The sequence below is a fragment of the Caloenas nicobarica genome, chromosome 4, assembly GCF_036013445.1.
Source record: "Caloenas nicobarica isolate bCalNic1 chromosome 4, bCalNic1.hap1, whole genome shotgun sequence".
Classification (NCBI taxonomy): domain Eukaryota; kingdom Metazoa; phylum Chordata; class Aves; order Columbiformes; family Columbidae; genus Caloenas; species Caloenas nicobarica.
In genome coordinates, this window is record NC_088248.1 from 59,950,505 (window position 1) to 59,975,666 (window position 25,162).

General features: G+C 44.8%; 1 protein-coding gene across 1 annotated transcript; it reads left to right on the forward strand.

Moving 5' to 3' along the window:
• Positions 1–3,877: 3,877 nt before the first annotated feature.
• Positions 3,878–24,339, forward strand: LGI2 (leucine rich repeat LGI family member 2). Its single transcript, XM_065633763.1, has 8 exons — positions 3,878–4,089; positions 4,183–4,254; positions 7,337–7,408; positions 10,625–10,696; positions 11,274–11,345; positions 12,435–12,604; positions 17,637–17,801; positions 20,392–24,339. Exons 1-8 carry the CDS (start codon positions 3,878–3,880, stop codon positions 21,207–21,209), a joined length of 1,653 nt encoding a protein of 550 aa, XP_065489835.1. The 3' UTR covers positions 21,210–24,339.
• Positions 24,340–25,162: the final 823 nt, after the last annotated feature.

The window sequence follows — 25,162 nt, forward strand, 5'->3', positions numbered from 1 at the left end:
TGCACCTGCAAGTATACATAAAAAAATCACCTGAGCCTATGAACTGGAATTTGAAGGAAAGCAACAGAATGCACATTTCAGTGTTATTTCTCATTCTTCGGAGCTCTGTTTCAATGCCTTTTTTCTTCTCAAAGAAGAGAGAGGATTTCCTATTTATGCAGGGCTATTGTATGGATAAAATAAGACACCGCTTTTTAAAACAAGCAATTTTTGAATGTTCTTTTAAGGAAATTTATGTGTGTGTGTGTGTGCATGCATCTGTGTATATGCATATTTATATTTCTAACCCCCCCCCCACACCTGTTTTCTGTCATTTGAATGTTCTGAAACAATCATTCATTTTCAGTTTCAGCAAGACGGGGCCGTCTGCTGCGTCCTGCTGGCGCTCCAGGCTCTCTCCTCCTCCTCAGCCTCCAACAAGCCCTCGCTCTCCACGCCGGCTCCCTCCTGCACAGCACCCTGGCCCTGCCGCACCTGCCTCCCCTTCCACTTCATCCTCCTCTGGCTCACGATGAAGGCTCCTTGGCGTCTCTGAGACCCCCGGTGAGCATGGTCTGTGCCTGGCAGCCCCTTGCTGAGTGGAGCAGGGCGGCTTCAGGTGAAGCTGCACGCAACACCTCAGGAGGGGAGAGAAGGAGAAAATCCTCCCTGTGGAGGAAAAATTGCAGTTAAATTGGAAAACATGTTGCCTGCAAAATTATTGTGGGCAGTGACAGCACATAAGTAGGCTTCTCTTCAGAAGTGTCATGGGATTTTGAGAGATCTGCATGAAACAGCTCAGCAGGAGTAAAAGTCACAGAATAGAGCCGCGGAATGGGGACTCTAAAGTCTTTGGGGTTAAATAGGTGTGTATCTTTTAGAGAAAGTGCTTTACATACCCATATGGCCTTTGTAGACATTTAAAGCCTTGTAGCAATACCAAACCTCCAGACTGTGTTTCCTGACAGCGTGTTGAGTGCCACTTGGAAAGGGTGGGCGCACCGAAGGCTTCCCTAAGTGGCATCCCTACATGGCCACAGCAGCCATGCTTCATGGAGAAATGTCCTTTGTGGCTCATGGGAATATGACAACTTTGCTGCCCTGCTCATCTCAGACCTACCTAAAACTAAACCGTATGACCAAGAGCATCATACAGATGCTCCTTGAACTCTGTCAGGCTTGGTGCCATGACCACTTCCCTGGAGAGCGTCTTTAGTGATTGACCATCCTCTCCGTGAAGAACCTTTTCCTAAAGTCCAGTCTGAACTTCCCCTGACTCTGCTTGATTCTGTTTCCTCATGTTCTCTGGCTGGTCACCAGGGAGAGGAGATCAACACCTTTCCCTCCTCTGCCCCCATTGAGGAAGCTGTAGACTGCAACTCGGTCACCCCTCAGCCTTCCCTCTCCAAGCTGAACAAACCAAGTGACCTCAGCCACTTCTTGTAAGTCTTTCCCTTGAGACCTTTCATCATTTTGGTCGCCCTCCTCTGGACACACTGTAATAGTTTGGTGTCCTTCTTATACTGGAGTGCCCAAAACTGCACCAGTGTGGTGTAGACTGGGACAATCACCTCCCTCGCCCGGCTGGCAATGCTGTGCTTGATGTACCCAGGACACGGTTGGCACTTGTGGCTGCCAGGGCACACTGTTGACACATGTTCAACTTACCATCGACCCAAACCCCCAGATCTCTTTCTGCAGGGCTGTTCTCCAGCCTCTCATTCCCCGATTTGTGTGTATAACCAGGATTACCCCATCACAGGTGGAGAATCCAGCACTTGCTCTTGTTAAATTTCATCTAGTTGGTGATCGCCCAGCTCTCTAGTCTGTCCAGATCTCTCTGTAAAGCCTCTCTGCCCCAAGGGAGTCTATAGCTCCTCCTTATTCAGTATAGTTGGCAAACTGACTTAATGTACATTCAATTCCTGCATCAGGATCATTTATAAAAACATTAAAGAGCACTGGCCTTAAATTGAGCCCTGGGGAACCCCGCTGGTGACTGTCTATCAGCCTGATGCAACCTCATTTACTATAACTCTTTGAGCGCGACCCGTCAGCCAATTGCTGACCCAACATGTTATGAACTTGTCTAGCTGTGTGCTGGACATTTTGTCCAGAAAGATACTGTGAGAGACAGTATCAAAAGCTTTTGGGTTTTGGTCGTGTTCTTGTATTTATTTTGGGGAGGTTTACAGTGACTTCAGGATAAAGCACCTGTGACCCAGCCGGAAGAGACAACAGGGCTCACAGTTTTCAACGACTGCTGTCTGCTTGCCAATGAAATAAATATCCTGAGATTATTGTGGCTGTTGAATTAATATGCAGATGTGGTGTGTAATAGCTCCTGTGAAGAGGTGTACTACAGGAATCATTAAAATCACTGAAAAGATAAAACCGAGCAAAGCAAACTGGGAATAATACTGACCTCAAATAATTTCTCTGTCTTGTTTCTAACTAATCAGACGAGAAAGGAATTAACCGGCTAACTCAGGTGTTGCTCATGCTTTCTGAATGTTTGCCTCCCGGAGGGATTGTGTGTGGGCAGAGATGATGAGACCTGTGTCTGCTCAGCACAAAGGAGTCTCACTGCTGTCTTCACGTACCTAATAGGAGGCTGCGCTGGAGCTGCGCTGTAAACAGTGAGAGGCAGCAGAAAGGAGTTGCGGCAGTGGAAACTGTCACAAAAATTTTGCTACTGTCCTGTGCCAATCCAGGAGAGAGGCCAGGATGCAGCGTGTAGAGTTACAAAAGTAATTCTTCAGTTCATGTTGTGAAGGAAGTTTCTTTTCCCTGGGTTTCCCAAAGAAGACACTCAGACATGAATTCCAGAAATTCCTCTAAAATAAATAATTTATTTGCAATGTATAGCATAGAGCAGCTCAAAATGGGTTCCCCTGGTAGATGGACCCCTAGTAAATAAAACTCTGGGCAATTATACCCTTACAATCTAAGCTTCCCACCCATCACACATCAATTCGGGACAATTGTAAAATTAGAGTCTGGGATCTCCCCATTCTCCATTGGATCCCTTCATTTTCATCAGGTGGGCCATTTCTTATCTCAAGGGGTAGTTGTTTGTCTTTTACTGACTAGACTAGACATTAATCGAAGTCCTGACCTTCAGTTGCTATTTTGCACCTGCAGCTGGGAAGAAAAATAAGTCCTTGGCCAAAATATTCTTCTGCTTCTTGTCTTCTTTTAGACAGGCCTTTCCATTTCTTTACTTCTCTCTATGGTTGTAGCTCCTGCTGACCATCAAAAGATCCTTTACCTTCTTGCTTGAACAGTCTACGGGGCCATTTTTGCTTGAACAGGCAGAAAGTTCAAAAGTTCACAGCTTGTGGCCTAAGTTACTCCTGCTAAGCAAGTTCTATATTAGCAGTTTCTGAACAAGTCTTGTAAGAATCAGTATACCAAATAATTCAATAAACTAAGGCAGTCTATTCCCTAACAATGTGTACGGGGTCTCCCAATCAAACTGGAGCACCCCACATGAGGTTTCACGCGTGGCTCTTACACCTTTCAGGCGTTCAGATACAACATGACTTGATCAGTCGGTACTTCACACACACGCACACACACACACTACTGTTCTGCGAACCACCCATGATTCTACGGTGTCACCATCCCATCCGCTTCTTTCTTAGTGTAGACGTCCCTGGAGTCTCGCTACAGTTGCTGTGATGCCAGGTGATGGACGGGTTTCACAGAGGCGCTAGAAGGGGGAGGATGCTGGTGGACAAGGGGGTATCGTTTTCCTTCACTCGGGATTCAGGAGCGGGGGGGCGCCACCTCTCACCGCCCCCGGTCCGGCCCCGCAGCGGCGGGGCGGCGCCGCGCTGATGTCAGGGCGCGGGAGGCGGCGGGAAGCGGCCGCCGGCCGGCGGGCAGCGGCGGCATGGCGGCCCCGCTGCGGCTGCGGGCTCTGCGCTCCGCCGCCCCCGCCGCGCTGCTGCTGCTGCTGCCGCTGCCGCTGCTGCTGCTGCCCGCAGCCGCGCTGCCGCGGAGGCCGCCGCGCTGCGCGCCGCCCTGCAGCTGCTGGCGGGAGTCGGCGCTGTGCGTGGGGGCGGCGGGGCCACCCCGCAGCCTGCCCGCCGGCCTGGGCTCCTTGTGAGTGCGGCGGGGTGGGGGCGAGAGACGGCGAGGGGGATGCGGGGCGGTCCCGCTCGATGGGCGGCTTCTCTTTTTTTTCTTTTGTTCCAGGAGCCTGGTTAACGGGACCTTCTCCGAAGTCAAGGACAGGATGTTTTCCCACCTGCCGTCCCTGCAGCTGCTGTAAGTACGGCACTAAAAATGACAACGGCCGATTAGCACTTGGCCCCTTCTTCCTAAACAGAGTGCGGGTGCCCTTGTAGAAAGGGAGATAGCGGGTAGATCCCCAGCTTGTGCAGCCCCCCGATGTAGCTGCTGTTTCATAACAGAAGGATGCATTTTCTGCTCATGAACCACTTCATAAAACATGTGTGTAGTGGCTGAAGGAAGATAAAATGTTTTCTGATACCCTAAGGTCCTTTTTTTTTTTTTTTTTTTTTTTAAAGTTTCAGCTTTAGTAAGTTTAGGGCAGAGTTTTCCCCTGGAGTTGTGTGGTAGTTCTCACTCCTGCTCACTTTGTGCCCGGGACTCTCCTGTTGGTTTTGGGACATGATGGGGGGTGAGCAGAGGCTGCTGGGACACACCTTAGAGGAAAACCTCTGTGCATGAAGCACTGGTACTGTCTGCAGCATGACTCTGTGCTTCGGCATCCAGCTTGAAGGGTGGCCTTTCAGACGCCTTCTGACCTGGTGGTCCTGTGCGCTGGGAGGCTGCGGTCCAGCGCCCGGCACGCTGCTCCCCTCCCTCCTGCCTGACCTCGGGCAAGTCGCTTGGTTGCGCCCAGGTTGCAGCCAGGTGTGTGCCTGCAGCTCCTGTATCTTACCCAAATTTGCTTTGGTTTAGCTGTCCTGGGAGGCAGTAACCGGGAAAGCACAGAGATACGGGGGGCAGTACAACCCCCCTGGGGAGCCTGGGTACTTGTTTCCCTGGTAGCCTGCTCGAAGGAATGCCACTGCCCATGCCCTGCCTAGCCCTGGGCAGCCTGCCTGCAACGCCTGGTACAAAGCAGGCTCTCCACATCTCCCCTCATCTGGACCAGGTTATTCCCAAATCAAAGGCATGTTGCAAAGAAAAAATCAGCAAAAAGATGCAAGGCACACCAGAAAGACAGGCTAAATGCTTGCCAAAGAGCTAGACGTTAAAATCAGTTCTTAGCAAGAGAGAGTCCCTAAAGGCATCTGGTAGGGTGGTGGCCCTGTCTCCTCGGGCACCCTCAACTTGCTTGACTCAAAGGCCTGTCTTGCTATTTGAGGAGGAGCAGCACCCCATGAAAAATGGTGGAGAGAAGTGAACGAGGCAAGAGGGGGAGGCTTTCATCCTCTCTAGCATAGCACCAGTTCCAAACCCAAGTTTTTGTGGGACTTGGGGCCCAGCACAGAGCCCTGGGCAGAGGACAGGGCGACTTTGGCCACCTGTGAGTGGGGGCAGACAGCAGACTCCTGCCAGCTGGGAAGGAAAGAGATGAGTCCAAGGCTAGGTTGAGAGAAACTCAAGTTGCGCCAGGGGAGATTTAGGTTGGATATTAGGAAAAAATTCTTAGCGGAAAGAGTTTCAGGTGTTGGAACAGGCTGCCCAGGGAAGCGGTGGAGTAACCATCCCTGGAGGTGTTTAAAAGGCATTTCGATGAGGTTCTTAGGGACATGGTTTAGTGCTAGAGTTGGTTACGTTATGGTTGGACTCAATGATCCTGAGGGTCTCTTCCAACTGAAATGATTCTATGATTCTATGAAAATTAGAGATGGGGGGAATCTGGCTTGTTCTGGATAGTGGTACTGGGAAGGGAGGAAGAGTGATTGAAGGTTATGCTTTTTCCTTTGCTGTAATAGGTTTCCAGGAGGAGATGCTGGGGTGTGTGGGGTGGTGGGGCAGAGGTCAGTTGTTGAGAAAGTCAGAAGTTGCCCGTGTCACTTTATGCGGTAGATCAGATATGGGAGTAAGAGAGGTTTGTCAGCACCACCACCACCACCTTGGGCCCTGACTAATTGTGTTGGTTAGTGTAATTTGTGACTTTTCCCTTCAAACGTGAGAAAGAAGAATGATCAAATGACCAAAGGATACATGCATAATTGAGCACTTGGGTACTTCAACACTGTGTCTTCTGTGGCAGTAACGGTAAAGCAGTAATGCAAGGGTTTCTTTTTGATGGTGGTCTGAATCTTTGTCAGATTTCTTTGAGATAATTTAAGGCATTTGTCTAGTATTAGCATAATAACCAAGGATCATAGGGAAGGTTTGCATTTCATGTTCATTAGACTTCTAAATTAATTTTAGTAAAATGCCTAAAACCACACAAAAAGAGGATTAATAAGTTACTCTAATAAAGTGATTAGTGCAGGCATTTTCACTCATAGCAGAAAATTCTGAGATTTACCAAAAATGGTTCCTTTTGAATAGCACTTGTTCTTTAGACTGAATTAGAAGTTTTGCTAGAGGTTTCTCTCTGTGCCTTTGAACATCAACGCTGGATATCATTGTGCTGAAACAGCAAAGAAAGAACTTTGCTGGCAAAGCCTTTCCTTAGCATCCTTCTCCATGACCGCCTTGTCCTGGCTCAGGTGTCAGCCACTCCGGCGCAGCTCTAGTGTTTTGTCCCTGACATTCATGCAAGGCAGTGCCTGGAGCAGGCAGCACTGCCGCTCCTCCTTGCTGCCTGTGGACACAGGGCTTTGTTTTGCGAGCATGGCAGGATTCTGGCGGTTTGGGCACGTCTGCGATTCCAGCTGACAAACGGGCCGCGTGAGCCGTGTGCTGTCCCAGGTCAGGCTGGGAGCACCCCCGGGGAGTGCAAAATGAGCAGGTGCTCACCCACCCAGACTGCACAAGTGAGAGCTGGTGCTTGTGAAAATGTGCTCCCCCTCTTTCTGGGAGCTCAGAAATGGTGCTGAGATGGTTTCTTGAAAATTTTCAGTGTGGGTGAAGGAGTGGTAGGCAACCGGGGTACACACTCAGCAGACCTACCCTCTAAGGATGGCTTGTTCTGCTCAGAGGACCAGAGAGTCAAGGGCCAGGTTGCATTTCACCAAGGTGAATGGCACATCGAACATTATTCCTGGGAAGTGGTGGGCATTAACTAGCATCACATTATGCCTTTGATTTTTTTTTTTTTTTATAGACCATTCCACAGTATTTTATGTGTGCTGCATTGGTAGGGCAGTATGGGCTTGAGTCAGTAAGATGAGTTTGGTCATGGGCAATAAACACAATGGGCATAATCCACTGTGTCAAATTTTAATGTGCTTTCCTAATGGCTGCTCTCCATTTTCAGCTTGCTGAACTCTAACTCCTTCACTGTTATCCGAGATGATGCCTTTGCTGGTCTCTTCCATCTAGAATACCTGTAAGTTTGGTATTTTATGTCTTCCCTTGTCCTTTATAAATCAAGATGTTTTGATAAGTTGCCAAGAGTCCTGCTGTGGAGTCTTAGTCTTTACTGTGATTCCCAGGAGCAGGGGAGATGAAGGATTTATGTTCCACTCCTGTGCAAATGTCCTTTATGGTGGCTCACCATTTCTCAGAGGTTGCAGTGGATTTTAAAATATGCTGTGAGCACAGGGTAGTTCCACGCGATTACCATACACTGAAAAGGGCCTGCTGAGCAAGAGCTTGTCCTGGCTTTCCAGAACAGTGCTGTCACTGTCAAGGAGGTTTGAACCGCAGAAGGAGGTGGGGAAACCTCTCCTGGCCTGCTGGCAGCCTGGGGAGGAGGTGCAGAGTATCCATATACTGCCCAGAACAGCCCTGATTACCAAACTGGTCCTATTCTCCCAAACTTTCCTCTCCAACTTCGCCTTTTTTCTGATATCTCATTTAATGCCCGTGGCATATTACAAATAAATATATGAAAATATAAATATATATATCATAGCATATATATTATTGTAATTATGTATATTATTACTTAAATTTATTCAACTTTCCTTTACTTAGTTCACTTCTTCATTGATTTTTACGTTACCTTCATTTCTTTCCCCATCTTTTTTTTTTAGGTCACCTTTTTTTCTTTTAAAAAAAAAGTATTAGCCCTGGTACCAGGTTGTCCTCACTTCGTACTCCAAAGGACAGCCATTTCTCTGTGTTACTGGACATGAGTTGGTACGTTTGAAACTCTGAATATGACCTGCAAAAAAATTCATCTTTCCACCCACCTTCCTGTGCTGAAGATTAGCTGTGGAAGACGTTTCTGTCTTTTTCTAAAGGAAGAACAATGCTCATAAAACTGATTCCTGCTAAAGGCTTGCAGGCAAGTAGGTATTCAGGAGGGGCATATTCAGAACTAGTAGTCTGATACGTGCGGAGCAGCCAATGGAATTTTCAGATCAAGAAATAGAGGATAATGGTAAATGGTATATGCTGAAATCCACAGTTCAGCTACATCTGGATTTTTCAACGATAGCTAGTTATCTAATCATTTTCTTTTCTGTGTGTCTGCAGGAAAAAAGTAGTTTGCAGAATGTTTGCAAAAAGGAAGCAAAACATTTGTATGTTGTTTAATTAATGGCTTGCTAATGTGTCTAACATGGAGCATGTCCCAGCAGGACATGCTGTTGTAGCAGTTGCACTGGTTACTGCAGCCAGGGTCTTCTCTGAAATAAAAAAATCCTGCCCCTCCTCAGCCGGTCAAAGGGGACACCCCTGTCCCTGGTTGCCAGCTGCAAACCAGGGAGCAGAGTGAAGACTGGTAAAGCCTTGTAGTTTCAATTTCCTTTAGCTGCAGCCGGACAAGTCGTCTTGGTTAATGGTTGTGGTCGCCCGCCCTGGCAAGTCCACAGAACTTGTCCTTTTCCCAGCAAATCACACCTCTGCTGTTTGGGAGCTGGGTGCGAGTGGCCTCTCTTCAGGATTTTTTTTGGCCGTGCAGCTACTAACACCATTACAAGTTCACAGTTACAAGTCATCAGACCTTATGGAGAATTAGAAAACCTCACTGAGAAACAAGAATGACAAGTTTCTTTGTGCACAAACCAAAGTCTCTGGATGAAGAGCAGCTGGGGAGCACCCACAGCAGATACCTATGTATATATTTCTATCTCCAGCTGTGTCCTGCTGTGCTTGCAGCACTGATAGTGGCATTCAGTGCGCCCTTAAACTAAATGGCTCTGTGTGCAGAGTCCGGACAAGACAGGTCTGATGCAGACAGGAGCTTTGCTGGCGATCGGAGTGGCGTTTGCAGGGTAGCACCCCTTCAAGGCCAGGTTTGCTGACTAAGAAATCCAGCGACTTTCTGAGTCCCAGCCCAAATTTGCACCATCCCGCTGCAGTGTGTGCAATGAAGCCGTGTTTATTCACACAGACCGGTGCGCTGGCGCTGTGCGGTGGTGCCAGGTGCTGGTGAGGGTGTCAGGAGTCGGGTTGGCTCTCAACTGCAGATTGAATTCATGTCCTCAGGCAGCCTTGTAACGTGGTACGGCTGACCCTCTTCTGACGTCTTCCTCGTAGACACAACAGTTTCTCATCTGTACCCTTTGCCTGCAGTCAGGGTCATGGTCACTTCAGGAAGGATTTTGGCTATGCCTAAACTGTAGAACCAAGAGCTCTTCTCATCTCTAGCATCCACATCTTGACTCTCCCTCAAAGACACCTTGGCTCATAGCATTTTTCCTCTGTTTCCCTGGAAGGCAAAAAAGGATGTGTAGGAGGAAGGGAGACACTTTTATCTCATAGAACCTTTTATAAAGTCAGCATGCAGTTGTCTTCCTTTAGGTACAGCTGTACCATGCAATATCTTGATGGCCACCTGGCTGCAATCGCTTTGCAGGGCTGATGCTGTAGTTAGGGATGTGTCCTCAAGTGCTTGGGGGTCAAGATGCTCAAATATCAGCTCTTTCTTTAAATGCTGACATGCAGTCAGGAGGAGCAGCATGCTCCTGGAATCGATATGTGCCCGTCATTATTTCCCCAGTGTGCTGGGCTGTGACTTGTGAGCAGCAGGACAGGCTGCAGAGCTGGTGTCCCGGCTGGAGAGAGCTGAACTGCGGCAGCAAGGAGAAGAACAAGGCAGCGGTCTTGCCATCTGTGCAGACTCCGGATGCCTACCAGTATGTAGCTGCATCTCTGTGGGTGCGACAGTGGCACTGCGTGTGCAGCCACGGCAGCTCCCCGTCCGAGCGTCTGTCTGCAGCCCGGGCAGCCCCGGCACTGCTGCGCTGCCCTGCGGTTTCAAAATGCAGGTGATTTGTGAGAGGAAGGTAGGACTTGAGCTTCTAAAGTCCGTCTCAGAGGCCTCTCCTACACAAGTCTCTTGCCCCACATAACACACCCCAAGAGAATTACCCAGCAGAGGTATAACGTTTTTTGCTTTGTTCATTTTGTTCTTCGTGCTGGATATTTGTGTCACAGACTCTCCCTTGTGCTGCCCGGTACCTGTGTTGTTCCCTGTGATCCACCTGAGGAAAGGGGAAAAGGGAATGTGAGCAGCTCCACTGAGACTTCCACCCCTTTACGTCTGAAGGGGCAGCCTAGGAACCAGCTGAATTTGGAGACCATATGTTAAAGCACTGGTGATGCTAATAATACTGCTCATTAAAGTCTTTTAATTTTTTTTTTTTTTGCCTAGGTTCATTGAAGGAAACAAAATTGAAACCATTTCAAGAAATGCGTTTCGTGGCCTTCGAGACCTGACTCACCTGTAAGTTATTTAACACTCGGTAGAGTAATTTGTATTTGAATAAAACCCTTCTGGAGGACCATTGGTTTTCCTGACACATAGAATACCTCCCTTCCCCTCTGTGTATCAGCTTCCTCCCACTGTCAACAGTATGCCTTCCACAAATTTAAAAATCGCCTTTAAAAAAGTCCGGCTGGGGCAGCACGGTGGTGTGTTCGGCTGCCTGTGCACACTCACAGCTGGTGCAGGGGCGCGGGTGTCACCGCGGGTGCCGCACTGGTGCCACTGTCACACAGGTGCTGCACTGGTGTCACCCTCACACCACGCACTCGGGATTAACACCCTGTTTCTTTTCAGCACGCCCAGTGGTTGCTCTGTGTGTTACATATGCACTTGGGCAATAAAAAAGCTTTAGATATTTTACTTTTATGTGAGTTTCAAGAAATAGTCATTTGTGATTAAGAATAATTAATATGTGCCTGTTCCTCGTAACTACTAGTGATGCCAGTAGTTAGCAATATGCAAGTGAACACAGACTTAGTAAGAGTCAGCCAGACAAGAGACAGCAATCATACTAAGCTCTAACTTTCTTTTGTAGTTCTTTGGCCAATAACCAACTCAAAGCTCTGCCAAGGGATGTCTTCAGTGATTTAGATTCTTTAATTGAACTGTAAGTAACGAGAATCTTTCTATTGACTGCTTGCTTCTGTTACTGTTTATGTTCAGGGTTTGTGTGGTGCTCTGATATCTGCACAGAAAAGAAATCTGCGTTTTGTTGTTCTAGTGTTTCTCATTTTAAAATTATTTACTTGATAGTCTCCTCTAAAAGAACTACTATTTCTCAAATCACTGTTTCTTCTCGGGATGCTGTACATAGCTTTCATTATTGTTCTTCTTTCCAATGTTTTATATACATTTTTTTGGGGGAAAAGAGAGACAACGAATTTTAAAACTACAGTTTCTCTGAACATTTTTTCCTGTTATTGTTGCGTGTATTCCCTGAGATTATTTTAGTAGAAGGCATTCATTTTAAAAGAAGGCTTTTTTTTTTCTTGGTTTTGTGCAGTTGTAACACATTGCTGACTTACTATCAGTGTTTTCTTGTATAACTGAGCTGCTAGTCACCTTCCCCTGTTTTTTGCCTTGCTCTCACAAATAGCAAAGTATAATTGTAAGCCACAAAAATTGCCAAGGGATCAAAGAACAGGTACAGTGTTGAAATTGCACATACATTACTAGAGGGAGGTTAAATTGACTCCACATCAGCAGTGATTCTAAAATACAAGCCTTACATCTGTATTTTAATGTAAAGAGAAATGGTACCAGCAAGGCGCCTCTGTCAGCCAGCAGTACTGGAGCAGTTTAGTGAAGGAATGGGATTTATCTGTGTCAGTGGTAAATGGTGCTGTGGAGGTTTGAGCAGACAGCCGCAGTGTTAGGATTTATTACGTTATAGTCCTAATCCCATGAAAACTTTTAAACATGAATGACTTCATACATGAATCACAGTGCTCTATTAGTAAGATTATACGTGGGTGTATTTCCTAGATTGAAACAGTTTTTCCAAGGACAACACTCAGTGAAGGAGAGTCCATAGTAAAAGAGTCCAAATAAAACTTAACTACCCTGTTCTCCATTTAAAAACATTTCAAGGCTACTCAGATATTTTTAAATTCAGCATGTCAAGGTGATAACAGTTCTGTAGTATTCATATTGCTATCAACCTTTTCAAATATGTTTATTTCTGTGTGTTTTTTAGAGATTTAAGGGGAAATAAATTTGAGTGTGACTGCAAAACCAAGTGGTTGTTTTTGTGGTTAAAGATGACAAATTCCACTGTTTCTGATGTCCTGTGTATTGGTCCAGCAGAATATCAGGATAAGAAGTTAAATGATGTGACAAGTTTTGATTATGAATGCACCACTACAGGTATTCAGAATGTATATTTCTAAGCACACTACAAATGGTTAAATATCAGAAGTTTAGACTATACCCTTTTGCTTCTGTGAGCATGATCTGGGGGGAGGAAAGGGTTACATAGCAAGCATTTCTGAGTACTGGAACAAGCATAAAATGGGAAAATTACATTTTGAAGCCAAAGTAAGTACCAAGTTTTTATTTGGATTAAGTGATAATGGGAAAAGAGCTGTGACTTTTCATATTCCAAAAGACTTGATTATGACTCACTTTGTGACTTAATTTTCATCATAGAATGCTTTCTATTATCTGGAATAAAGCCATACAGTTATGGCAGATGAATTTCCCAAAATCTCTGTATTTCACAGAAAGCAATGAAAAGAAGTTCAAATAATGTGGCTATATCTGTTATCTTTATTCAATAGGCCACGATTTAATAGCATCAAATGTTGTGGCAATACCGCCAGCAGTTCTTTATGGAACTCCATTAAGTTGGAGAGAAATGTCCAATAATATTCAGACTACTGTCTTGTTTAGGATCTTGATTTTTATTTTAGGTAATGTAAAGCATGCTGAAGGGAGTAAAGAGAAACTCGCATGTGGCTATGCTTGTATTTTATGATGAAACAGCTGCGGTTAACTATCTTTAAATGTAGTCACATCATATAACTGAGAATATCAGTTACGAGTATTGTTTTTCATCTTTCATATATATGATGTCAGTACTGTCTTTTTTCTACACAGTAATATCAGAGGCGTTTGATTTCTCATCTGTCATCGAGTCAGCCGTCATCATTGAGACAATAGAAAAGTTAATTACTAGTAATGTAAAATAAAGTTTCAGGACAAGGTATGAAAGATAATTCAAGGGCAATATATAAAGGCAAAGAGAAGTAACACAAGATGCAAAAATACCTCAGAAGAGCAGCAGAGGTAAAGTGGGATAATATGCTGCATAAAAGGATGTCAAAAGCAGGAGAGCAATGTAGCTTAGAACAGTACCAAAGTTACATCCCTGTGTCTGCAAATCCACCGAGATGCAAAAGTGCAAAGGAAAAGTGGTCTTCCCCTCATTCCAGTCTGCTTTAAGCGATTGCGCAGCACTAACAGTGTGCGAGAACAAGCCTTATCTACCTCACCCTCAGACCTGTACTGACCTACCTGCCCTCTGCCATCTCTTTTCACCTACAAACCTAACTACAAAGTTGCTGCAGGCAAAATTCACCCTTGACGTTAGTCCCTTTGTCCGCTCTAAGCGGAATGACACCAAGCATAACTAATTTCACAGGCCGTAAAGTTTGCTGGGGAGCTAAGGCGTTGTGTGGTGCAAGGATTGCCTGGCTTAGTATTTGTTCAGATGCCACCAGAGAAATGTTCTCACAGCACAGCAAATAGCTGTGACATACTCTTCAGAGAGTAAAGGACATTTTCAAACCAGCCGTTTGCTGGCTGCTGTGAGGGAAGGCCGCGAGAGGGACAGGCCGCGAGAGGGACAGGCCGCGTGCAGAAATGACCCATACGAGACAAAACAGAGAAGAGTGGAGTAGAAATGCAAATCTCTAGGAGTGTCACCCCTGAGACGGCATCATGTCCCCTGTACTGAACTGCAAGCTGCCGTGCTGGAGCTGTGACCCTGCGGTGGCCTTGGCAGCCTGCTGTGTCAGGCCACAGCTGCTTTTTCCTTCTCCGCAGTTGCCTCCCCCAGGTCCAAAGGGAGTGTAAATACGCCCATATTCGTTCCCTGAGGATTGATTAGTCACAGGCTCAGGCTTGTACCATATTTTAAAGTAAAGCAGCATTCTCCTTTCCCATTCATCGATGGGCAGTGCTCTGCAAACCTCTTTAACTCACATTAGTCTTCAGTACCTTATTTCCATCCTTTGCCAGGCGTGATCAGACTCTCCATCATTCCTGGTCTCTGGTACTCCATGCCAAGCATGACTGGATGTAGGATGTGGTAACAAAGCAGTTTGCTTGATAAAATGTGCATCTCAGAGGCTCCATCAGTTCATTGCGCGCTCTGAACTGATAAAATGGTGACAGGAGGAGAGATGTAAAGAGGTGCTGCCATATTGAGGAAAAAAAAAAAAGGCCAGAGAACAAAATGCTGCTATCACTTATTCACAGCAAAAGTGATTCACAGTGTCGGTGATCTGCACTTTTAACTCTTTTTGTGATAGCATCTCGCTTTTCCATTCCTCACAGCTTGCATCAGGGAAGCAGGTTAAGCCGTTTCACTTCATTTCTCATCTTTGCCCCACAACAGTGTGTGAGGGGGCTGCGCTGTGGCTGTAAGCATGGCAGAGGAACGGGTACTTACTTTCAGGAGACTGGAAAACGAGCCTCGCACTCCCGCAGTCACTGGCAACAGGCTGTGTGTGTGCCTGGGACCTGCCTTGCCCAGACCTGCCAGCAGCAATCACCTCGCCGAGCTTTGGGAGCTGGTTTTCCCCTTTCTTCTCCTAGCTGGGACCGTCTTCAGGAGGTGGTACTCTCTTTCCCTGGGACTGGAAGGAAGGTAGTTTGCAAATCGAGTCAGCCACTGCTGTGCGGGAGGTCACCCATGCCCCCGTGGTGGGACAGCGGGAGGGATGGCCGACGCTCCCTGGCAGCACCTCCAAGTGCTGGGTAGCCTCACCTGGAGCAGCAGTCTCCACCATGGGGAAGAAGGGCCATGAGGAGAGGAGGACCAGCTGGTGGCAGGATGCAGTTTAGGAGCTGCTGCCAAAGGAGGCACCTGTGCTCCTGTGTGCTGGGGTCAGCCAGAGCAGGGGCTGCGGGAGGGAAATCGGCCCAACAACAGAAGCGTTGGGTCCCTTATTCCTGGCAGCTTGTGCCAGTTCAATAGCCAAAGGAGCAGAGATGGAATGGGTGGCTGCAGGATGGGGTGACCACCCCAGCCCTCAGCCAGCAGAAAACTATTAAAACCACGTGTTTTGACCCAGGGAGAGCAAAACTGTATTGGGGCGAGAGGGAGAGAGCGACAGCCCATGCAGCCAGCAGCCCGGGGGGGATGAGGGCCGCATCCTCTTCCCTCTTCTGTGCAGGCTGATCCAGCTTAAAGAGAAAAATGTTGGGAAACATCTCCCCCCAACCCTATATTTACCATACAAGCTCTTTCTAGCATTAAAGCAGGGCATGTGGATCTGCCTGTAAAACTAAATTAAACCCCCAAGACCTAAATATTTGGCAAGCCTGATGTGGCAGCATCTCTTTACTGTGTAACCCTGTTCCACATTAGAGTCTGGTATTTCCAACTGGTGCTAAAAACAATGTTTATTGCTTTTTACTGATTATGACTGATTTAGTTACCCATTTTTACTCATCCAGTGACATAAAGAGCCGAATGACAGGTACAAGTAAAAATAGTTATGTTAGCACTGAATCATATCTGAATGAGCAGTGGGTTTTAACACACAGAATGGTTTGGTTTAATTCACAGATTCCCTCAAAGTGTTTCACAACTGTTCAGATTTCAAGAGATGTCTTTTTCAGTGCTAGTGGGGCTTTTTGTTATTTTTCCTCAAGATTTAAAAACTACTTTGATTTTCTCTGGCAATATCTGTTATTGTCCCATCCTTAGCTACCTTCTGTGATTTATGACTTAATGTCTGCATATTTTGATGTCAATTTTCTCCGGTTCTTTTATTTTCCCAGTAAGAATGAAGATAACTTTCTTGTTTTCCTACCAACATTTATGAATCAAGCCCAAACTCTATTTATAATATTCCCTCGAAGAATGGAGACTGTCATTTCTTTTGCAGCTGTAGAATCTGCTCTGTTTGTTTAATGGTAGTCATCTATCTTTATTCTTCAGAAGTGTAACTCCTCAAGGGCAAGGCTTTCAAGCATGCAGAGAGAGAGATTTCTTCATTCGAAAACAATTATTTCATAATGCACCGAAATGAGGGACTCGAGTGAGGACTTAATTACCATCTCACCAAAATCCCTGGGTGCTCAGGCCCTTCCAGCGTAGGAGTGCATGATGAAACCGTGTAGCAAATGGAGCTTGAAACAGAGCGGTGTATGGTTCTCCTGAGAAACTCCATCGTAGTGGAAAATGCATTTCCTTTTCTATTTATCTATATCCATATATAACTTCAGCGCAGGCCTTCTGCCGTGTTCTAGACCCAAGTGCTGTCTTGTCTTTGTCAACTCTGCTACACTGGTTTCTTTTTCTGATAATAATGACGTTCCCCAGCTGTCAGGCCAAGTATCACATTCAGACCCAAGCCTCCTTGCTTTGCCCCAGATTGGCTCTGTCGTTACTGCCGACTTAGCCCAGGGTGAATTTTAGAGTTGAATCTACAAAGGCACTTGGATTTTGAGAAGAAATCTTGAATTTTGGAGTTACACTCTTAGTCTTTACAGGTTGCTCCAGCTCCTCAGTCTTAGTATTTAGAATAAGTTTTCCACTGGATAGTAATTTGCAGGTTGGTTGTATTTTATCCCTAAACTACTTTACAATGCCCCATAAAACGTTATGTTAACCAAGTTTTTGATTACACCATTTTGTCTATGGTCTAGCCAAAACGGGATTATCCCCAGGCAAACTTCAGCTTATCATTTCACTTTCTGCCTGGTTTAGCATAACACAAATTACTAGTGATTAAATTTGCATGACTTAAGAAGTTATTGGACTTCAGCTGGAAGTTGCTGTCTCTCAGCTTGAAAGTGATTCTAGCAAGGCCATTTCGCTTGATGGGAAAACAACTTCCAGCTGTGGAGAAAGAGACTTCTCTCTTGACATCCTGATTTCACTGATACCAGCCAGCCTAGCTGGAAAATCTGATTTCTGCTACTATTTACCTATTTGATCTCCTTGGCAACTGTATTTCCAGGGGGCAGTTTATGAAGCCTAAAGCAGCAGAAGCTTTCCCCTGTTGCTGCATGCCTAACGGGAGCACTGACACTTCCATGATAGCGTTATACAAAATCCAGAGTATTTCACTCATTTTTCAGTGTTAATCGTTACAATCAGTAGCCACTTACCCTATGTTCCTAGCAAGGATGTATCCTAATTGTTGTAAATGTATGTTTCTAGATTTTGTTGTTCACCAGATTTTGCCCTACCAGTCAGTTTCAGTGGATACATTCAACTCAAAGAATGACGTGTTCGTAGCCATTGCACAGCCCAGCATGGAGAACTGCATGGTGCTGGAGTGGGATCACATTGAAATGAATTTCAGGAGTTATGACAATATCACAGGTATATGAACACTGGGATTCCAGTTGTTGATGAACTACTGGCTTTTCACAAGGGTGAGATTCATAGATGGGACCAGCTGATGGTTTTTGTTCTGAATCTCTGCTGAAGTTTGCCGATCAATGTTTATAATGTTGGGACATGAGTGATTTCATGGAGTAGTGCATCTTGTTAACACACGCACATTTAACCTCACGGTCGCACAAAAACTAGACTTTTTTTGCCTAATCTTGTAAATTGTGCTGAAGGCACAAACACTTGATATGAATGTCACGCTGTGGCCCAGCTTAGACACTCTCTGCCTGAATCACACTGTGAGTTAAAGTATAGGTCAAAGGAGCCCTCCCTCTTGCCAAAGTGCCTGAATAATTTTAAAATACTCTATTGCATGTAGAAGGAAATAGGTCTGAAGGGTGCGTCTAGGGTGGGCTGGCCAGGAAAGCGTGTTTCACAGCTGAAGATGACATAGAAATATTTAAACCATGATCATTAGCTGAAGAGATGTGCGTAAAGCTTTCATCTATAATTTTCATTAACAAAGATGCTAAATTAGCATCATGGCCAGATTACTTATCAAACACAAAGCCCACGTGGGTGCCAGGTGATTTTTTAATGCTAATAGCCATTCTGTCCCTGGCCGACGCTCATGGTGCTGTACAGAGCTCAGTCACAGCATAGCAGTCTTTAGAGCTGTTGTATGCTGCACCATTTACCAGCTACTTCAAGCTATTGGTTCTGAAGCCTCGGGAGCTATATTTACCCATGGAGCATGCTTTCCTCCTGTTCCTTGTTACATGTGATAGATTATTTTCTACCTTGCATTTTTGGAAACAAAGAGAATGCTGCGTTCTCATTTGGTGTTTTCTACAAAGGCAGAGAGCACCTACCTCATCAGATCAGCTGTGTGTGTCACTAATGAAAGTTTACAAGGTGCTACCCCGCTGTCAGGAAATTTTGGAAATGAAAAATCTTGCTTTGTTTTAGGTTTCATTGTGTTTTGGTAGACTAGGGAGAAATATATACTAGTGGATGTAAATTGAGAAGTCCATGGCCCAAAGAGAACTAGCAGAGCTTTAGAAAAGCTCTGGAAATGAAGCTGAGAATTTGGGTCATTTCCAAAGATTGCTGTCTTCTGGATGTATTTCAGCTTTCTGTGAATGACAGGATTAGGAGACACTTCTGCTGGGGCAAGTGTTGTAGCTCCACACCCAGCGTATGTGCCCAGACTCTTTTCTCAAGTAACCGTCCCGCGTTCCTGGAAAGCCTGAGCTTGAGCTCTGAACTCTGGCATGTGAGCAAGAGACTTTTTCCAGGGGAAACTGGCATGTAGAGAGCCTCTTCCACAGCCTAAAGAGTGTTTTGTAGAGCTCCGGAGCCAGCTCTGTGCTCCACGGGGAGTTTCATTACTAACTGTATGCTTGGCATTTGGGTATCTGGATTTAGCCCTTTACAACATGGGCTTATGGAGCTGTGTTAGTTGTCAAGATTGCCTTTACACTCAGCCTATGCAGAGAACAGGTGTTGCTGCCCTCTGCAAAAGGAGACATCTACACATCAGGTGGAATCTTCTAGAGTGCTTTTTGACCAAGTTAGACTAGAAAGAGCCTGGATGGTTGGCTCAAGCATTCATGTCTACACTGCAGATGCCTTATGGTACTTGAGATGGATCCCCCCTCTCCTGTGCTGGAAGGGTGGTGGGTCATGCCAGGCCAGCTGTGACACAGCTGTGGGTCGGGGCCAGCAGAGATGCCAGGGTGAGTCTCCCGTAGTGACTGTGACCAAGCACGCACAGGGGAACCTGTGCAGTTCTGGTACTACTTAAACTATCTGCTTCAGGGAGGAATTCATCTCTTCTTCCAACTAAACCTTTCGTAAATAGTCTAGATGTTATTTTTTTGATGTGGTTCTTGTATAGCGACTTGACATTCTCAAAATGGACTTTAGCTCAATGTGATCTAATCTAGGAACTGCAGTATTCCTAAATATTTCTAGTTTAATGTAATCTCAAGAATGCTTAACATAAACAACAGAGTTAGATTTATCTTTTTCATCCTGCTGTCAGTTGATACATCCACACGATGCATCAATATTTCTATTTACAGCAGCAAAAAGCTGACTCTGGCCCTCTTGGAGCAAGACAAGTAGACTATATTTCATTCTCCTAGTGAAGCTGTAATGACAGACATTCCAAGAATAAGAGAATTTCAGATTCCTGCTGAGTCATGAGATAACAACTCCTGTTATTCTAAGATAATAAAATTTGGCTTAAATAATTGTTTCAGATATTAGGGGGCATGTGTTTGAACAAACAGAGAAAGAAAAAGTTTTCTACATAAAAAAGAATGAACATTTTAGGGTGCATCATACTTGCACACCTTGAAGGGTGTGACTTTTCCAACATTTGAAGTCATCTTTCCAGTTACTGGGGAGAAAAAAGCATGAGAAGAAGCTCTGATGGCATGTAGCAGAAGACAAATTATGAGATGGTGCAAATTTTTAGAAGGTGGGGGTAATGTTGTAATCTTTCTGTGGCTTAAAGCGTGCTTTGTACTGTGTTAATATATGTGATTTTTTTTTTTTCTTTGGGCAATAGGTCAGTCCATAGTGGGATGTAAAGCCATTCTTGTTGGTGACCAAGTCTTTGTGGTGGTGGCACAGCTCTTTGGTGGCTCACACATTTACAAGTATGACGAAAGCTGGACGAAGTTTGTCAAATTCCAGGATATCGAAGTATCTCGCATTTCCAAGCCAAATGATATAGAGCTTTTTGAGATAGACAGTGAAATGTTTTTTGTCATAGCAGATAGCTCTAAAGCGGGTTTGTCAACAGTGTACAAGTGGAATAACAAAGGATTTTACTCATACCAGTCCCTTCACGAGTGGTTCAGGGACACCGATGCTGAGTTTCTCGATATAGATGGGAAATCATATTTAATCCTCTCTAGCCGTTCCCAGGTTCCCATTATACTCCAGTGGAACAAAGTCTCCAAAAAGTTTGTCCCACACAGTGAAATCCCCAACATGGAAGATGTCTTGGCTGTGAAGAGTTTCAGGATGCAAGAGAACCTGTACATCACACTCACGAGATTCATTGGTGACTCCAGAGTTATGAAATGGAATAGCAAACAGTTTGTGGAGATACAGGCTCTTCCATCCCGAGGAGCCATGACGCTGCAGCCTTTCTCCTTCAAGAACAATTACTACCTAGCCTTGGGAAGTGACTATACCTTCTCCCAGATATACCAGTGGGATGGTGAAAAGAAGATCTTCAGATTATTTAAAGAAATCTATGTGCAAGCACCGCGGTCTTTCACAGCTGTGTCAACAGATCGAAGAGATTTTTTCTTTGCCTCTAGTTTTAAAGGAAACACTCAAATATTTGAACATATTGTCATTGACTTGAGTTTATGAAAAGCTGCTGAAGTGAAGTTCATGTAGAATGATATTTATACACAAACAAAACAAAAAGAGACCTTTCCAAAACCAGGGTGCACCTATGGAGTATGATGACATTTTCTGAACTTTTCAAACTTGCATATTAATCAGGGATTGCATTTACTTGGTTACTGCATGACATGTCTGGTTTATCCTTTTTCGAAGACACTTTGCAATCTGCAGTCATTCAGAGGAGAGTGCAGTGCATTAGGATTAATTTAGACATCTAAGAGAATGATCTAAATTTTACCCAGAAAACTACCTTGAATTGAACATCTCATAAGAAAGTGAAGAGTAAGCCATACAAGACATAGAAATGATATTAGTGATGATTTTAAGATTAGAGCCAGTTCTTCATGGTTGCTGATGAATTGTAAAAGTGAACAGTAATGTTCCAGAATACACTTTAGTTTTGTTTCCTGAGGTCTGTCTTCAAAAATCTCTCTTTGTGGTTTATAGTAAGACTGGGGCATCATTTTAATTCACTGTAAATTAAAAGGAAAGTCAAAATCTATTCCATTTTTCTTCCATTGATCACTATTTCAGCAACAAATTGTGCATAACAAAGAGCCCAGCCCACAGTTACAGGGTAGCCAGGAAAAGAAGGATACGTCACTTCTAGACTGTGAGATCTTAACAAGTTAACATAGACAGATAATACCAGAGGTCTGCTTGGTGCCATGAATGAAGCAACTACAAATTCTGGCCACTTTCTGTTTTAATATGTATTTCAGCAATCCACCCCGTGTTGCCCTAATCCACACTCTTCCTGATGATCCCAGTAGATTCTGGGATGTTGTAACAAGTAAATGTGTAGTGATCTCTCATTCTAGAAGGCACAGCTTAAGTTCAGCATAAAACACATATCCACATTCGTGTTCTCCGTGGTGTGGCTTGTCTGTACACAATGAGATGATTTATTCTCCAGTTTTCTCCCTTCAGCACAGCTCACAAGCAATAAATTCAGGTTTTGGGCATCACAAGCTGTATTTGAGGACTCCTCATTCTGGCTGAGGTCTAAATGTGACTTGGGTATCACCGAGTCTCTTCAAACCAAGGCAGCTGGAGCTGTTTTAGGCTAGAGCTAACCCTGGCTCCAAGAAGGGTTTCCTCTTGGTGGCTCCAGGCTTTTGCCAGGTTACCAGGCCACCGAAGGTTAAACAGACCACACTACATGGGTGTTTTGGGTGGCTACAGACTAAGGCATTCAGTCATTCTGGGCAGTCCTGGCATGCAGAGCCTCTGCCGGGATAACAGCTAGCGACTTTTCCGACTTTTCCTGGAAAGGCTCTCCACCAGCCTTACCCAACAAAGCTGTGTATCAGAGGCCTTGTTTGTTCATTTACACTATATGTTTCTTTATGTTTTCATACCACTTAGCATATTAGGTTGTTTTATCATGTCTTGCTGCTGCCTCAGATAACCGGGAGGCTCTGCGTAAAGCAGGCAGGGCAAAGGAAATTGTCCTTTTTTCCTTCATATGCAGGGTTGTCTCACCGTCTCTGTGCTGAGTGTCATGTTTTTGCCCTGGACATGTGAAACATAGTCTGTTGTCACAAATTGAGACATTCGCACAGGCTTTCCAACATCTGAGATGTGAACAGTGCTGCAGAAGAGGATTATGCACAAGAACTCCTGTGAGGAGTCAAAAACCTACCAGTGACCTGGAATATCACAGCCTTCCCCAACTGTTGCCTTGCTGCTATGAAATAAAATTATTACTGTCAGAGACATAACTAATTTTATTGTGGTTTTAAATGATGTGTTAAATATTTTTCCTATAGAGGTGCTCATCTTGGTTTTATTTTTAATCACATTGGCAACTTAGTCCATCCAGCCACCTGAAGTATTGTGCTCTGCCCTCCAAATCCCGATGCAGCGTCAGTCATGTTGGTTCAGTCAGACCAGTAGATGCAAATCAACCCTCTGCAGCAGGTTTTAGCAATACCTCTTCTAGCATGAAGCTAACAAATCTGGCAAAATGAAGAGATGAATCATATGTCTGCTAGTGAATGCAATTTCTTATCATGTTCCAGTTTACTTTTTAAAGTGTGCATGGTTGGCAAACGATGTTTCTTTAAACTGTGTTGTGGGAAGGCATTCTTTAATTGCTTTTCTGCCCAGTGTGCATGTTTAAGGAGAGCCAGATGTTCTGCCAAGGAGGGACATTTCTCAGAGCGCCAGCGCTTTCTGTTGGGGATCACTGTGGGTACCATTCATTCAGCAAGGGGCATCAGTCAGAGCTAAAAGCCAGTTTAGAGAAATTGGATCTTGTCATTTTTTTACATGAAGGAAAGCAAGAGGATGGGGAAAAGCGCTGGTGTATCCAATACCAGGAGATGGTACTCTTTCAAGAGCCAAGGGGATTTTGAGACTTGGCTATCAAGTTGAATTAAATTAAAATGGTCTCTGCAGAGCCAGGCTTAATAAAGAGGATAAAGTGAGTCTAGCTCATTCATGTGGGACCAGAAGAAGAAAGCGAGGGAAATGAATGCCGTGGGCAGGCTGCCGCTTCTGAGTAGCCGTGTGCGTTGGGCAGCAAGCCCAGCTCAGCAGCACTCCCGGCCGCAGTGGTCTCGGGGTTCGGGGCGGCTGCCCTGCCTGTTCTGCTGAGTTAGTGCACGGGAGGTCAAAGCAGCTAAGAGGGAGGGAAGAAAAGCACCACTTGATAAAGGAAAGAGATGATGGTACATTTCTCAGGGCTAAACAGGCAGTGTCTCAGAAAGAGCCGCCTTCTGCTCTTTCCACTCCCAAGGAGAAGCTGTAGGATGCAGCCATAAGAGCAGAAATCACCAAGCATCAAAAGTACTTTGTGCCTTCCCAAATGCAACAAGTTTTGTCTCCATGGTCTACATTCTGTAATGGAAATTGTTTTGAGTAATAAATAAACTATGCATATCCATAATTTACTGCAACTGTTAGACCATCAGAACAGTGAGGAAGGATAACAGAACATGCCACCTTGTAATTTTTGATGTATTCTAAAAGACATACAACTATGTAAAGAACAGTAGTTTATATAAGCATAGGTTTAATACAATGTGCTAGCTACAGTGGGAGCATTTTAAGGCTGTATAGACATAGAGCTTTTTTTAGTAAAGAGGAGCTGATGCAATCTATGCTACTGACACATGTATGTACTCTTTCAAAATATGAATAAAATGTAGATAATGAGACTAATAGTGGTGTGTCGTGCATGTTAAAATATCCACGCTGTGAAGATCCACACTGCCAGAGGGATGGGCAACGTGGGCAAACGAGTCCTTGTCCATTTATCATCAGTTTTGGCTTTTGAAAACATGGAGGAAGCCCTGCTCTGCTTAAACTGTTTCTGTGCCTGGGGTAGCTTGGACCTCCAAGGTTTTGCTGTTCCCTGGCTTTCCCTTTCACTCTTTCCTTACACCCCATCTAGTGTTAGCAAGTATGTAGTGCGGCTGTTACTACAATTTTAGGTTCATATTAAACCTGGCTGTTTCCTTTCTTTCCTACTGCAAAACCAAGAGATCTTCATTTTCGAAAAAAAATTCAAAATGTGAGATACTTAACCAGGTTTCTTACGTGCAGAGTGGATAGAAACCACGCCCTAAAATTAATCCCTAGATTTTCAGATCTTCACTATGGGATCTCTTAAAGAGCTGTTAAATTTTACTGAATCATTGGCATTTACTCTGAAATTGCAAAAATAAATAGAAATCTATCATCAGTTAATGCATTTTATTTAAAGGAATCCTTGAGCATTATCCACTGATCCTGCTAGTCACTAATGCAGGGAATAATTCTTTTTGTTTCCTTTCTTCAGAAACAGCACAATTCCTGTAACTAATTATAGGCTTGTACAATCAGAGACGTGTCTGACATACCATAATGGGATGCAATTGCTCTGGGATCATTGCTTTCCTTTTGGGTATTCCACTTTTTTATGAGTCAGC